At 42.8% G+C, this 13,558-nt stretch overlaps 1 protein-coding gene across 2 annotated transcripts in view; it reads right to left on the reverse strand.

Moving 5' to 3' along the window:
* Nucleotides 1-2,129: 2,129 nt before the first annotated feature.
* GASK1A (golgi associated kinase 1A) overlaps nucleotides 2,130-13,558 on the reverse strand; it is a 104,852-nt gene continuing 93,423 nt past the window's right edge. For both annotated transcript variants that reach the window (XM_077130393.1, XM_077130392.1), the window contains 3 exons: nucleotides 4,041-4,163; nucleotides 3,290-3,393; nucleotides 2,130-2,625 (listed from right to left, as the gene is read on the reverse strand). In XM_077130393.1, the coding sequence (XP_076986508.1) occupies nucleotides 2,415-2,625; nucleotides 3,290-3,393; nucleotides 4,041-4,163 (438 nt within the window). In that variant the 3' untranslated portion in view covers nucleotides 2,130-2,414. The remainder of the gene's footprint in view (nucleotides 2,626-3,289; nucleotides 3,394-4,040; nucleotides 4,164-13,558) is intronic.

A 13,558-nucleotide genomic window follows, 5' to 3' on the forward strand; every position in this document is an offset into this window, starting at 1 on the left:
GCCAAGTGCATGAGTTAAGCAGCTAAGCTCAGAAGGGAACTCAGAGTCCCCGTGCTCAAGTTCAGTTCTCTCTTTTGCTGAAGCTATTGCTCTAAAGTAGTTATGAAAAGCAAAATATAAATTATTTTTAAGGTTTGAAAATAAAGACCATTCTGACACAGAAGATAGGGACTCAGGAAATAACTTGTAAAGGAACGGCACACAGAGAGGCTGAGCCCCCCCAGGTGGGCCTGTTGCCGGCTGAGGAGTAGCGCAGGTAGCTGCTGGATCAGCCCTCGAACTGTGCAGAACTGGACAGGGCTGAGATAGGCATCAAAAAGCCTCGTAATTTCAGAAACATTTTAAAACTGTAATCAAGAAAAAATTCATTCCCAATAGCAGTAAAAATAATAAGATATCTTAAAAATGAGCTTTTTGTTGAAAATTGAAAATGTCACAGGAAGTTATCAATGAACAAATGGATTGGAAAACCATGTTCCTGAATGGGAACATTCAACAATGCAAAGGAGTCAAATTACCCCAAATTAATCGATAAATTCAATACAATCCCAATCGAAACCCCAGGGCAGTTTGAGGAGAACAGAAGTGGGGTAGTCTACCTCACACAATGACACTATTATATTAGAGGCAAATGCACCAAAATAGAAAAAAAAAAAAGTTTGAGTAGAATAAAAAGACAGGAACCTGCCCTACCAGATAGCAAAACAAACAATAAAGTAATTTAAGTAAAACAGTGTCATATTGATGAAGGAATTAAAAAAAATATCAATGGAACAGGACAGAGTTCACAAATGGGCCTCTGAACATATAAGAATTTAGTATATGATAAAATTATGCTTTCAGATCAGTACAGAAAGAGTAGACTATTGAAAAATGATGTTGAAATGACTATCCATTTGGTAGGGGGAGAAACAACCTTTACAAACCTTAAAAGAAATGCTGCATAAATACTAGAATAAAACACGGGAGATAATTTCAACAATCCTGAAATAGCAACAGCCTTTTTTAGAAGGCATGAAATGCAGAAGACTTGAAGGGAAAGATAGATAGATTTAACTGCATGGAAATGAAAATTTTCTTCTGGGCAAAAGACCCTATAAGCAAAGTCAAGAGACAAACAGCTTGGAAGAAAACATTCACAACATGTCTAACAGAGAAAAGATTGATTACACTAATTAGCTTCAAAGATTTCTAACAAATTAATAAGGAAAGGATAAATATATGAAAAAAGACAATTTTTTTGTCTACTAAATAAATGGAAGATACAAATGACTAAGAAATGACTAACAAATAAATGGAAGATAACTTCATCGGTGTTTAAGAAAATATAATTTTTTTAAGATTTTCCTATCAGATGGATAAAAAAGTTTGAGAGTATCAAATATTGGTGACAGTGTAGGGAAACAGTCACTCCCCTCTTCTCTTGTAGGAATGTAAAGTGACACCACCATTTTGGAGACCCAGAAGTCCCCTTATGGGACTCCAGCTGGCAGAAATATTTAACACACTGTGCAAAGATGTTCATGGCATCATTGCTTGTAATTGGTGAAGAGTTGGAGCCGCCCAAATAGTCATCATTATGGTAATAGCCAAATGGAGTATGACACATCCCTGCCTTGGAATTCCAAGCAGTCATCAATGAGAGTTAGGTCAGCCCACATGGCTGACACTGAGGCAATGCAGGACATAGTAAAGTGAAAATAGTGAGTTGACAAACGTGGCATGGCCCCACCTTGAATGTTTTTAAATTCACGTGCTGGGTTAGCGTGAGTAACATGGCCATTTCTACATCTCTAGGGAGTTTCTGGGGCTCTCACTTCCATTCTTCATGAATTTGTTTTTGGTGAGCCATGTATTAATATTTTATAATTTTTTTAACTATTTATAATTTTTAAACCAAAAAGCATAATGCGTAAGAACTGAAAATGATTAGTATTTCATCTCTTAGACCGAAGTCGACTTTCTGCCACAAGTACATTTATAGGAAAAGCCTCACTAAGCTTTCTCATGCATGTGTGTACATACATACACACCCACAAACACACATCTGCATACACATCCAGAATTGTCCAGTTTTGCATACTCATATCGGACACACAATTTCATAGTATCTGGAGCAGTTCACAAAACATTCTTGATGTATTTATTGGTGCAAGGGAGTAAAGAGCCAGGCCAAGAAGGCAGGCAGTGCAGCTCTTTCCCTTTAGGAACATAGTGAGATTGGAATCCCAACACCACAGCCAATTCCACCACCCAAATAGGTAGAACGTCCTGGGGCATCCATGGTGCCTGTGCTTTCTGGCTTCTCCCATCTGTCCCCAAGAAAGCTGAGCCCAAGACAATGTGGCCATGACAGGTGCTCATAAGGCACCCCCAGCAATGAGGCGAGAGGCCTGCCTAGGACGTGGCAGGGCTTATGGGTCCTCATCCCTGAAAAGTGTCAGGTTGTGTTTCTGGATGTGTCGCAGCAGGACCTGTCCTCGCCGCTCCAGGGTCTGGAGAACCTGCTTCAGGCCCTGGAGCCCGCCTTGGCTCTCCCAGAACACTGGGTCCATCTGCAGCGACTTGAGCAGCATGTTCTGTAGACACCCCGATGCAAGAACCTTCACAGCAGACTCAGGAAACCTGGAGGAAAGTCCCCCAAGCCCCATAAAAGAAAGAAAAGCAAAATTACTCCGAGAGCCTCAGTTAAAGGTAAAGCCAGATGGCCAGAACATGCATGGCTGGGGAACCTTGGCAAAGTGGCCTGCGAAGTCCTCAGGGTACCCTTAGGTCCACTGTCCTTTGAAAGCAGGTAGAGCTTTTAGATGGGTTTGATCCCTCAGAGAAGCCTGAGGAATTAATTCTGCTACCCCAGGAGTAATGCCCACTGCTCTGCTTGGCAAATGCAGGGCCACAAAGGACCCTCGGAAGTTCTGAGCTGCCTGGCAGGACTAAGCAGGGAAGGATAGGGTCCCCAGGTTAGCTCTGCCATCCAGAGTAAGCTAGCCTTCCCTCTCCCCAGTGGGGTGAAGATGTTCTGCAGCTCCAGAGGCCCTCTGGGTTTGAGGGAGGGTACTCTATCCAGGAGATGGCAGGGCCACTGACTGTACCCCTTCTCAGCATTCTCAGAGCCCCCACCTCCTCCTATAACTCAGATCCAGCAAGGTTTGTCTGAGGGACTGTGGACTTCTCAGGAACCACGGTTCAAAGTCCCACGACCAGTGTCCAAAGCTGTCAAACCTCAGTCCTATGAACCTCCAGGCTGCCCCCAACCCTTTTGCCCACTCTTGCTGCCTTTGCCCCTCACCCATCTATGCCTTCCAGCAGCCGGAAGTTCAGCTTGTCCTCAGGGTGCTGGAGGTTGCTGGCATTATCGATGTAGACCAGATGTGATGGGTCGCTGCTCCGGACCTCAAGGGAAGAAGGACAGAGGCAGAGGTGGGTAAGGGTGCAGCACAGCTGGTGCCCAAGACTCTGTGAGGGTGAAGTGGTTTGAGGATGCTGAACTTGCAGTCCCACAATTCACCCAAGTGCTGAGTGCTTACACTGTGCCGGGTGCTATGTTAAGTGCTTCTAGGCATCATCCCAGGGAATCTTCCCACCCACTACAGGAGGCCAGCACTAGGCAGCCCTGGTCTCTGGATGGGTGTGGTCTGCTTGGAACTCAGTCCCAAGCACCACGTTGAGAGCCACTCTCCAAAAGCAGCTGGTCAAAGCACAGCTGAGGATACAAGTCTCATGGGGGCGAAAGGTAGGGAAGCCCATCCCCAAAGTAGCACCTTGCTTCTTGTTCAGAAGCGGCTGTTGGGCCATGCCAGCCCCTCTCTTTGATGGTCTATTTCCCATCCTCCACCCCATCTCAACCACATTCTCAAAGCTCCACTTTCATCCATTTTATAAATTCAAAACATTTACTCAAAGAAAGGATTTACTGCTAAGAAGGACAGGATTAGGAAATCCCAGTGTCAGATGACCTTTGAAACTCACTAGCAGCACTTCTGGAGGCGAGAGGAAGACCTGGGCTAGGATGACAAGGGGATGGCAGGGGAGAGACGTACCAGGATGTGGACCAGTCGCAGCTCAGCCGGATTCTGGCATTTCTCCCGGAGCCTCTCTTCCACGCAGGGGTCCGACGGCTCAGGCTCGAAGCCGCAGCAGTAGCGATCCAGGCGGTCATGGACCTGTGGGGACACCTGGCCTCCGAGCGGGGGTGGCAGGGTGCCTGCCTCCCCCAGGCCCACATGGGGTCCACCTGACCCATCACTTCTGGGTAAGCTCTGAGACCTCCTCGGTGGCTCTGGCAGTCAGCTATGCTGCCAGCCTTCAGCTAGTAAGAGGGCCTCTGTTTTGTAGCTCTGGCCACCTCACCCTGCATTCCAGGAGCTGTTTGCTTATGCCTCCGACCACTGTGGCCTTCTGCCCAGTGCCCGCTGCCCCCAGGCTTGGGCTTAAACCGTTTCTGCTTAAACCTGCTGCTCCTGAACTCTAGAACAGTCAGCCTGTCAGTCTAACTGGGAAGACCAGCCCATGACGCCACTTTCTTCTTTAGGCTGCAGATGCTACATCAGGGATTTCTCTTGACTTCAGAGCTAAAAACCATTTAACAATCATCTAGTTAGTTCTTTCACCCTGCAGTAGACTTGAATCAAAGTCAGGAAAGGAAGAGGACATTCTGGTCACAGACTTGTTTGGGAATTCTCAAGTGCTTGTGGGGTTCACTCTGGGCTTTGCCACTCATCCCCCCACGTATAACACATGCACACACACACACACACACACACACACTCACACACGAGAGTGGATCAAAGGATTCCTGTAATAACAGTTTTCGCTCACTTGCATCCAGCATACTTTCTTCAGAAGGGAAGAGTTACACCCTGCAGGTCAGGAATGAAACCCTGGTGTGACCTACATGAAGCTGTGTGCATCAAGGACAAAAAGTTTGAGAACGGAGGGGCCTAAAAGCTGAGAGGGCAAGTCCTCTGGGGGTGGGGGAGGATTTTGCTCTGGGTAGAAAGACAGGAAAAGGCTAGGAGTTAAAGGGGGAAGTTCATAAAAAGGCTTGGGATGTGCTAGGAAATGGACGAAAGATGGACCTGCTGTGTGTGCAGCGGAGATCACCATCACTTACAAGATGAGCAAGATGGAGAAGATGCTTTCTTTTTCCCTCTTAGGAAGGAAACTTGGTTTGCTAAAATACTTTTGATGAGTCCCTTAGGGGAAAAGGTGAGACCTCAGGAGGTCTGTGTGTAGGAGAACTTGCTTTGCATGGGACAAAAGTGAAACTTGGTTTGTTGCTATGGAAGGGGAAAGAAAAAAAGAAAGGATTAGAGGGGGATGCAAAGCAGGGAGCAGCAGGAGGCAAAGGGATGTGAGATGTGCCCTCGTGTAACCTCTCCATCCTTCAGTAAAGTCGCTGCCCTTGTGAAATGCTTGGTGGACGCTGGTAAAATGTTCAACTTTGAAACCAGGTTTGGTGTGGGGCAGGATTCATGGCATGTGAAATAGAAGTCAAATGCCCAGGATTTGCCCAAATCCTATGAGGGTTTCCCAACTTGCTCCCTCTTTCATTCCTTAGGTTGTAAGACTAAGGTTTTGAGTCATTTTCTGAAATCCCCAGGCAGGATGGGATGAGAAATGGGAGGTCTTCTGAGCTCTAACAGAACAATGAAAGGAAAATGTACTAAGAATCACACAAGGTGCCCCCAGATATAAAGAAATTAAACCTGCCTAAGAAAGGTCTGCCCTTTGCCCTGGGTTCTAAAAGGTAATCTCCAAACCCTTGGAATGCTCTGCCTGGTAAGAGTGTCTTTGTTTACTTGGGGGCCTTGGGACACATCAGCTATTCTTACAAAGTAATTTACGGTAGGGGCTTTGGGTCATGCAGTAACAGTTCTTCCTCCAGAAGGGCTGGAGACTGAGGTCAGCTATATGAACAGCCAACCATGTCTATGTGACCAAGCCCCAGTAGAAGCTCTGGACACCAAGGCTTGGGGGGGCTTCCCTGGTTGGCAGTGCTCCATGCATGTTGTCACATATAATCAATTACTAGAAGTAAACTCTGTCTCTGACTCCATGGAGAGAGAACGGGAAGCTCAGTGCTTGGAATCCCCCTGGACTCTGCCACATGTGCCTCTTCCCTTGGCTGATTTTAATCTCCATCCTTTCACTGTAATAAACCAAAACCAAGAGTATAAGAGGTTTCAGTGAGTTCTTCTAAGTGAATCAAAACTGAGGACAGTTTTGGGGGCCCCTGGAATTACACTTGTTGTCGGAAGTGAGGGTGGCCTTATGGACTGTTCTGTAATGTGATCGTGCCTTATTCTCTTGATCATTCATGCCACAAAATGTATTAAGTTCCTGAAAAAGCCCTGCGTGGGAAAGACCCAGAATGGAGACTCATGTCCACCTCTGCGGAAGGATCAGACCAAATGAGGAAGCCTCCAAACAGCTCTGGAAAAGAAGATGCCAGCCTAGGAACTTGGAAACCAACTCCAGTTAACATGTTCTGGTTGGGACACCTGCACAGATAAACTCAGAGGGGACACAGGGTAGAGGTGAGTGAATGTGGGGGAGAGGGAGGCAGCATGTGGGAAGCCAGATGGCAATGAACCACCGATGAACCCCATGGACGAGGAGTGCCTGCTCCCTCTCTCACTCCCCAGGAGGTTCCCGTGATTTCCTGGAATACCACACAGTTATGGCAGGACCTCAGACACCCGCATCCTCTGTGGTGGAGATAACCCAGAACACCCACAGGCTTACCTTGAAAAATAGAGCATAATTTTCATTTAAAAAAGAAAAAATGGAAATGCCTCTCCCTTGGAGAGAATGATGACTCCTACCACCACTGGTAACACCAACTCTATCTCATTTATTTACATCTCACTGCAGCCTTGCAAGAGAGGCTTTATTATCCCCATTTTACAGATGGGGACAGAGATCAAACATGCCCAAGATAGTAAAAGCAGCACAGTTAGAATTCGAACCTAGGTCTTACTGGCTCAAAGCCTTGCAACCCAGAAGAACAGGGAGGTGAGCCAGTCTCCCAGGACAAAAGAGTTCTCCATTCTTACTCATCATGGGATTAATTAATTTCCTTAAGCCTGGAGAAGAGCTTTAAAAACTACAAAAGAGGAAGAGGTGGCACCAGAAGACTCAGAGCTCATCAGCTTCCATAACAACAACTAAGGCAGCAGCAGGCATGGATTTTTGTTTATAGGGCAGATAGCTGTCTTCTATGGTCACTGCTCATCCAATCTGAGCCACTGACATGGTCCAGCGTTAGTCAGCACCACCATCCTGTCTCCCTCGGCCCCTGTAGCCAACCCCCCTCCACGAATGGGAGGGTGGGGGATGGGCACGACTATCACCTCCAGGAGGAAGCACTCATCAAAGCAAGGCTGGCCACCTCTCAGTCCTCTCAGCCCAGCTCAGAACTGACGATAAAAGATTTTGCTCTATTTCCGTTTCTCTTTGGAAGAAAACTCTCATGTTTCTCAGGAAATACATCATTGATTTCCTCCAACAACAATCCTCTAACTCTTCAAATGGAAATCAGCAGTAAAAATAGAGTACAAAACTCCCCAAATTCCTCATTCCAAAAAAGCAATGAAAAAACTGGCAAAAATTGTCAGAATCAACATTTTCAAACTCTGAGGATTAACCATAGTCTTACAGCAACCTAGGGAGAATGTATGCAAGAAAAACAGCTGCCTCTTGATAAGAACAGCAAGCTTTCTGGTGTTTTACCCTGGTCACAGCTCAGCAGTAACCTTGAAAGTCACAGACTGCATTTCTGACCAGAGGGAGCACAAATGCTTCATATCCAAAGAATTCTCGTTATTTGACCTGCTTGGTGGTTCCCTGGAAGATCTCACTCAAAAGATTTGTCTTTGTAGCCTTCCAGTTCTAAAATACTCTTCCAAGGAGCATAGAGGACATTTATTGAAAACTATACGGGCAAGTGTTTTAACAGTAGAGTTGTATGAGGTGATGGATGATAGTGAGGATAAACAATATGCTGATCAAAAAGCTAAAAAAGGAAAATCTGAGGAATCCAACGTACAAAGTTTTTACATATTTCTGGAAATCTAGAAAGTCATGCTCATGTGTAAGACTATGAGAATCCTCAGGAAAGATGAGAAAAGACTCTAAGCTTTTATCCTTGGCTGACCCTGAGGCTTTGGGCAAGCAGGAAATGGAGAATAAAGCAGAGCTCAAAAAACTGCCTAGCAGAGTGTTAAAAGCGTGCTACAAACACACAGAGAACCCTCAGCAAACACTGGGAGTTTTATTGATTCCAAGCATTCGAAGACATCTCCATGCATCAGCTGGCCTCTAAGATAGCTGAACGGAGACTTGAGTGGCCACACATGGCAAGGAACAGATGATACAGACTTAGTTCAGAAAATTCACTAAACAAATAACTCAACTAAAACAACAGCAAACTCTGGGGAAGGAGAAGAATCTGATTTCCAGAGTTGCCACATTATGTTGTCTAAAATGTCCACACTTCAACAAAAAGTATGAGACATGGAAAGAAACAAGAAAGTATAGCCATACACAGATAAAAAGCAACCAACATACTGGTTCCTGATGAAACCCAGTTATTGGACTTATGAGACCAAGACTGTAAATCAGTTATTTTATATATGTTAAACTGTTAAAAGAAACTTCACCAAAGGAACTAAAGTATGAGAATATCTAACCTAGTACAAAATATCAATGAAGAAACAGAAATTATTTTTAAAGGAACCAAGTAGTGTGTATGAATGTAGCAAAGGCATAATGTCAAAATTAAATGTCAACAGGCAGGGCGATTGGGAAAGGGGTATGGATTCTTTGCGGAAGAAAAAGAAATGTCTTCAGATAGAGTATGGTGGCAAAGGCATGTCTCTACACTTAGGTTGTATTGCATGATGTGTGAATAAAATTGTTTAAAAATGAACAGAGAAAACAAGTGCTAGAGAAAATGTGGAGAAGGAGATGTACCTATTCACTGTTGGTAGGGAAATGAGAGGTGCAGCCCCTTGAGGGCAGTGTAGTGGTTCCACAAGAGGCTAGGGGTGGGTTTGCCATATTATCCTGCCACCCTGTTGCTCAGTATATACCTGAAGGAACTGAGCGTGAGGACATGATTGGACATTTGCACACTGGTGTTGCTGGCGGCAGTGTTCCCGATTCACAATGAATGGAGGTGGAGGTGGCCTAAGAGTACAACGATTGAGGAATGGAAGAGGGAACTATGGTGTATACATACAATGTACTACTGAGAGGCTGCAATAAGGAATGAAATTGTGAGGCATGCAACTAGGTGAACGAACCTTAAGAACTGTATGTTGAATGAAATGTCAGGAACAAAAATACAAATATTATCATGCCTCAACCATATGGACAAACTATAATATAAAGATTCAGTGGAGTAAAGTCGAGAGCATGGGTTATCAGGCTGGGGCTTATTGTAAAGGGTCCTAGATTGTAAACTCGTACAACAGTCACATATATTTATGAGTTGTAACTGTTACTTCTAAATTCTGAGATATTGAGCTGTTTGTTTATATTCTGGTTGTTCCCAGAAACTTCGGGTATTTATGTGACACCTGAGACTCAGTTGGAGCTCTGAAGCTTTGGGATTGGCAGTGCCCCATGCAGGGACTGTTTAGGGGTTGAAAGGGTGATCAGACATTGAGTAGAGGTGTGGGTGGGGCTGATCTGGATGGGACTAAGGTGTGTCGGAGTACAGGGTAAAGGATGATATGGTCCATATTTTAGGACTTCAACTTCTGTGTGGGACTAGGGCGAAGAGATGTTTATTGGGTACAAAGTTAATATTTTGAGTGGTGCATTTCCTGGTTTGGCTTGTATGGTCAGTTTAGCTGAGCAGCATGAGTGCACATGAGTGCATGAAGTCTTGAGACAGGCATGGGATTTTGTTGGTTTGTCCAGGTTAGTATGGTGCTCTGATGAATCCCAGAGTGATTTGAGCAGTGAGTGAAGTGTTTGTGGGGGCCTTGGGAAGTGGGGAGAAAGAGGAAGTATTTAACTTCCCTATTTGGAGAATTTCTGGTGTTCTCACAGGCAGTGGGGATAACTAAATCAGTAGGCTGGACCCTCAATCTTGGGGTTCGCCCCTGTGGAGCTTATTTCTGTGGGGCATGGGCTAAGGCCACTTGGAATTGGGCCTGAGAGTCACCCCCAGAGAACCTCTTTTGTTGCTAGATGTGGCCCCTCTCTTTGGGCCTATTCAGCAGGTGAACTTGCTGCCCTCCCTCCTACATGGAGGCATGACTCCCAGGGATGTCGGTATCCCTGGCAATGTGGGACAGAAGTCCTGGAATGGGCTGGGGCCTGGCATTGGGGGATTAGGAGGGCCTTCTTGGCCAGGGTGGTGAGGAGAGAGATGAGACAGAATGGGGTTTCAGTGGCTGGGAGATTTTGGGCAGAGTCAGGAGGTTGTGTTTGAGGTTGTTTTTTGTGCATTCTGTGGATATCCCTCTTTGGTTTATGGTATATTGGAGTGGCTAGGGGGAGGTGCCTGAAGCTGTTGAGCTGTGTTCCGGTGGCCTGGATTCTTGAAGACAATTGTATAAAGATATCGCGTTTGCAGTGTGATTGTGAAGACCTTGTGCCTGAAGCTGTTGAGCTGTGTTCCGGTGGCTTGGATTCTTGACGACAATTGTATAAAGATATTGCGTTTGCAGTGTGATTGTGAAGACCTTGTGTCTGGTGCTCCTTATGTCCAGGGTGTGGACAGATTAGTAAAGGATGTGGATAGGAAGGTGAATAAATAATAGAGGGGACAAAGGATAAAATAAATTGGGTGGATGTAGATGCTGGTGATTGGTGCGGGGTGGGGGAGTGTGTATATGTGTGGGGTTTTTTGTTGTTGTTTTGTTTATTTTTCTGGGGTGATGTGAATGTTCTAAGGAGTGGTCATGGTGATGAATACACAACTGTGTGGTGATGTAGGTCACTAATTGTGTGCCATGCATAGAGTGTATGTGTGTGGATATTTCTCTATAAAAAAAAAAAGAAAAGAAATTATTGAGTGGAAAAGTGAAATAACTAAAATGAAAAATTTACAACAGATATGAGCAGACAGAAGAAAGAATCAGAGAACTTGAAGATAGAAACATTGCACTTCTCAGATTGATTATCCAGTCTGAGAAACATGCACAAAAAAGAATAAAGACAAATGAAAGAGCCTCAGAGATTGAAGGGACACCACTGAGTATGCCAATGCATACATAATGGGAGTCTCAGAAGGAGAGGAGAGAGAAAGGGGCAGAAGGAATGTTTCAAGATATAATGGCCAAAACCTTCCCAAATTTGATGAAAAACTTAATTTATACATCTACAAAGTTCAACAAACTCCAAGGAGGATAAACTCAAATCCATATCTAGATATATCATGGTCAAACTGTCAAAGACAAAGACAAAAAGAATCTTGAGAGAAGCAAGATAGGAGTGATGCATCATGTATAATGTAACTTAATAAGATTAAATTGATTCCTCATCAGAAAGCATAGGGACCAAACGGGAGTAAGATGCTACTCAACGTGCTGACAGAAAAAATAAAAAAATAAAAAACATGTCAACCAAGAATTTTATATTTGGCAAAACTATCCTTCAAAATTAAAGAGAAAGTAAGACATTTCCAGGTAAAAGCTGAAAGAGTTTCTCACTAGCAGACAGGCACAACAAGAAATACCAATGGAAGTTCTTCAGGCTGAAATTAAAGAACACTACATAGTAATGTCAACCTACATGAAGAAATAAGGAGCATCAGTAAAATTAACTGTGTAAATAATATAAAGACAGAGTAATTGTACTTTTTTCTTGTAACTATTTTATCCCCTATCTGATTTCCATAAAGTAATGATTATAAATTTATGTTAGAAGACAAAAAAATGTGTAAAAATGAAATTTAATCAATAATAGCATGGAGGAAGAAAAATAGAGCTATATAAAAGCAAATGTTTTCTTACAATATTTAAAATAAGCTGGTATTAACACAAACTAGATTGTTATAAATCAAGTTGTTTGTAGTAATCCCCAGGGCAATCACCAATAAAATAACCCAAAAATATAAAATAAAAGAAATACCAAGAGAATTTAAATGGCTCACTAGAAAATGTTCATTTAATACAAAAGAAGGCAATAATGGAGGAATACAGGAAGGACAAAAGACATAAAACTAGAGGAAGAAAATGGAAAAGTGGCAGACATAAATCCTGACTTATTAATAATCATATTAAATGTAAATGGATTAAACTACAATTAAAAGTCAGAGATTGGCAAAATGAATTAAAAAAAACATGATCCAACTATATGCTGTCTATAAGACACTCACTTTAGATTCTAAGACACAAAAAGGTTGAAAGTAAAATTATGGAATAACATTTACATACCATACAAACCTTAACCAAAAGAGAGCTGGACTGTCTATATTAATATCAGACAAAATAGATTTTAAGATAAAATTTATTACTAAATAAAAGGAAATTTAATAATGATGAAAATGCCAACTCATCAAAAATATATAACAATTACAAACATATATGTACCTAGCAACAGAGTCAAAAAAAGAAAAAAAAAACATGAAGCAAATACAGATTTAGATTCTAAAATTAAGAATGAGCCAGAGGACATTACTAGCAATTTTAAAGACATGAAAAAGATTGTAAGGGAACACTAAGAGTAGGATACCAACACATTAAATAACCTAGGTGACATAGACAAATTCCTAGAAAGGCACAAACTACCAAACTAAAGAAGAAATAGAACACCTGAATAGACTTGTAATGAATACAGACATTGAGTCAGTAATTAAAGAACTTCTCACAAAGACAAGCTGAGGACAATTTGGCTCCATGGTAAATTACACAAAATATATAAAGAAGCTATAACATCAATCTTTCACAAACTCTTCAAATTATAGAAGAGAAGGAAACACTTCCCAGTTCTTTCTGTGAAGCCAGTATTACCCTTATATCTAAACCAGACAAAGATCACAAGAAAAGACAATTACTGGCCACTATCCTTTATGAATATAATCACAAAAACCTCAACAAAATACTAGAAAACTCAGTTCAGAAATATATGAAAAAGATTACACACACACACACACACATACAACCCCAAACAACCAAGTGAGATATATCCCAGGATGTAAGACTGGGTCAATATAGAAAACCTATAATATATATAATACATCATATTATGTGCTGGTTTGAAAGGATGTATGAACCCTAGAAAAGCCATGTTTTAATCAAAATCCCATTTCATAATAACAGAATAATCCCTATTCAATACTGTATGTTTGAATCTGTAATTAGATAATCTCTCTGGAGATGTATCCCAATCAAGAGTGGTTGTTAAACTGTATTAGGGAAGATGTGTCTCCACCCATTTAGGTGGATCTTGATTAGTTTGTGAAGTCCTATAAAAAAGGAAACATTTTGAAGAATGAGAGATTCAGAGAGAGCAGAGCAGAACGACATAGCTACGAGAAGCAGAGTCTGCCAGTGACCTTTGGAGATGAAGAAGGAAAATGCCTCCTGGGGAGCTTCAT

This window comes from Tamandua tetradactyla, chromosome 15 (assembly GCF_023851605.1).
Source record: "Tamandua tetradactyla isolate mTamTet1 chromosome 15, mTamTet1.pri, whole genome shotgun sequence".
Classification (NCBI taxonomy): domain Eukaryota; kingdom Metazoa; phylum Chordata; class Mammalia; order Pilosa; family Myrmecophagidae; genus Tamandua; species Tamandua tetradactyla.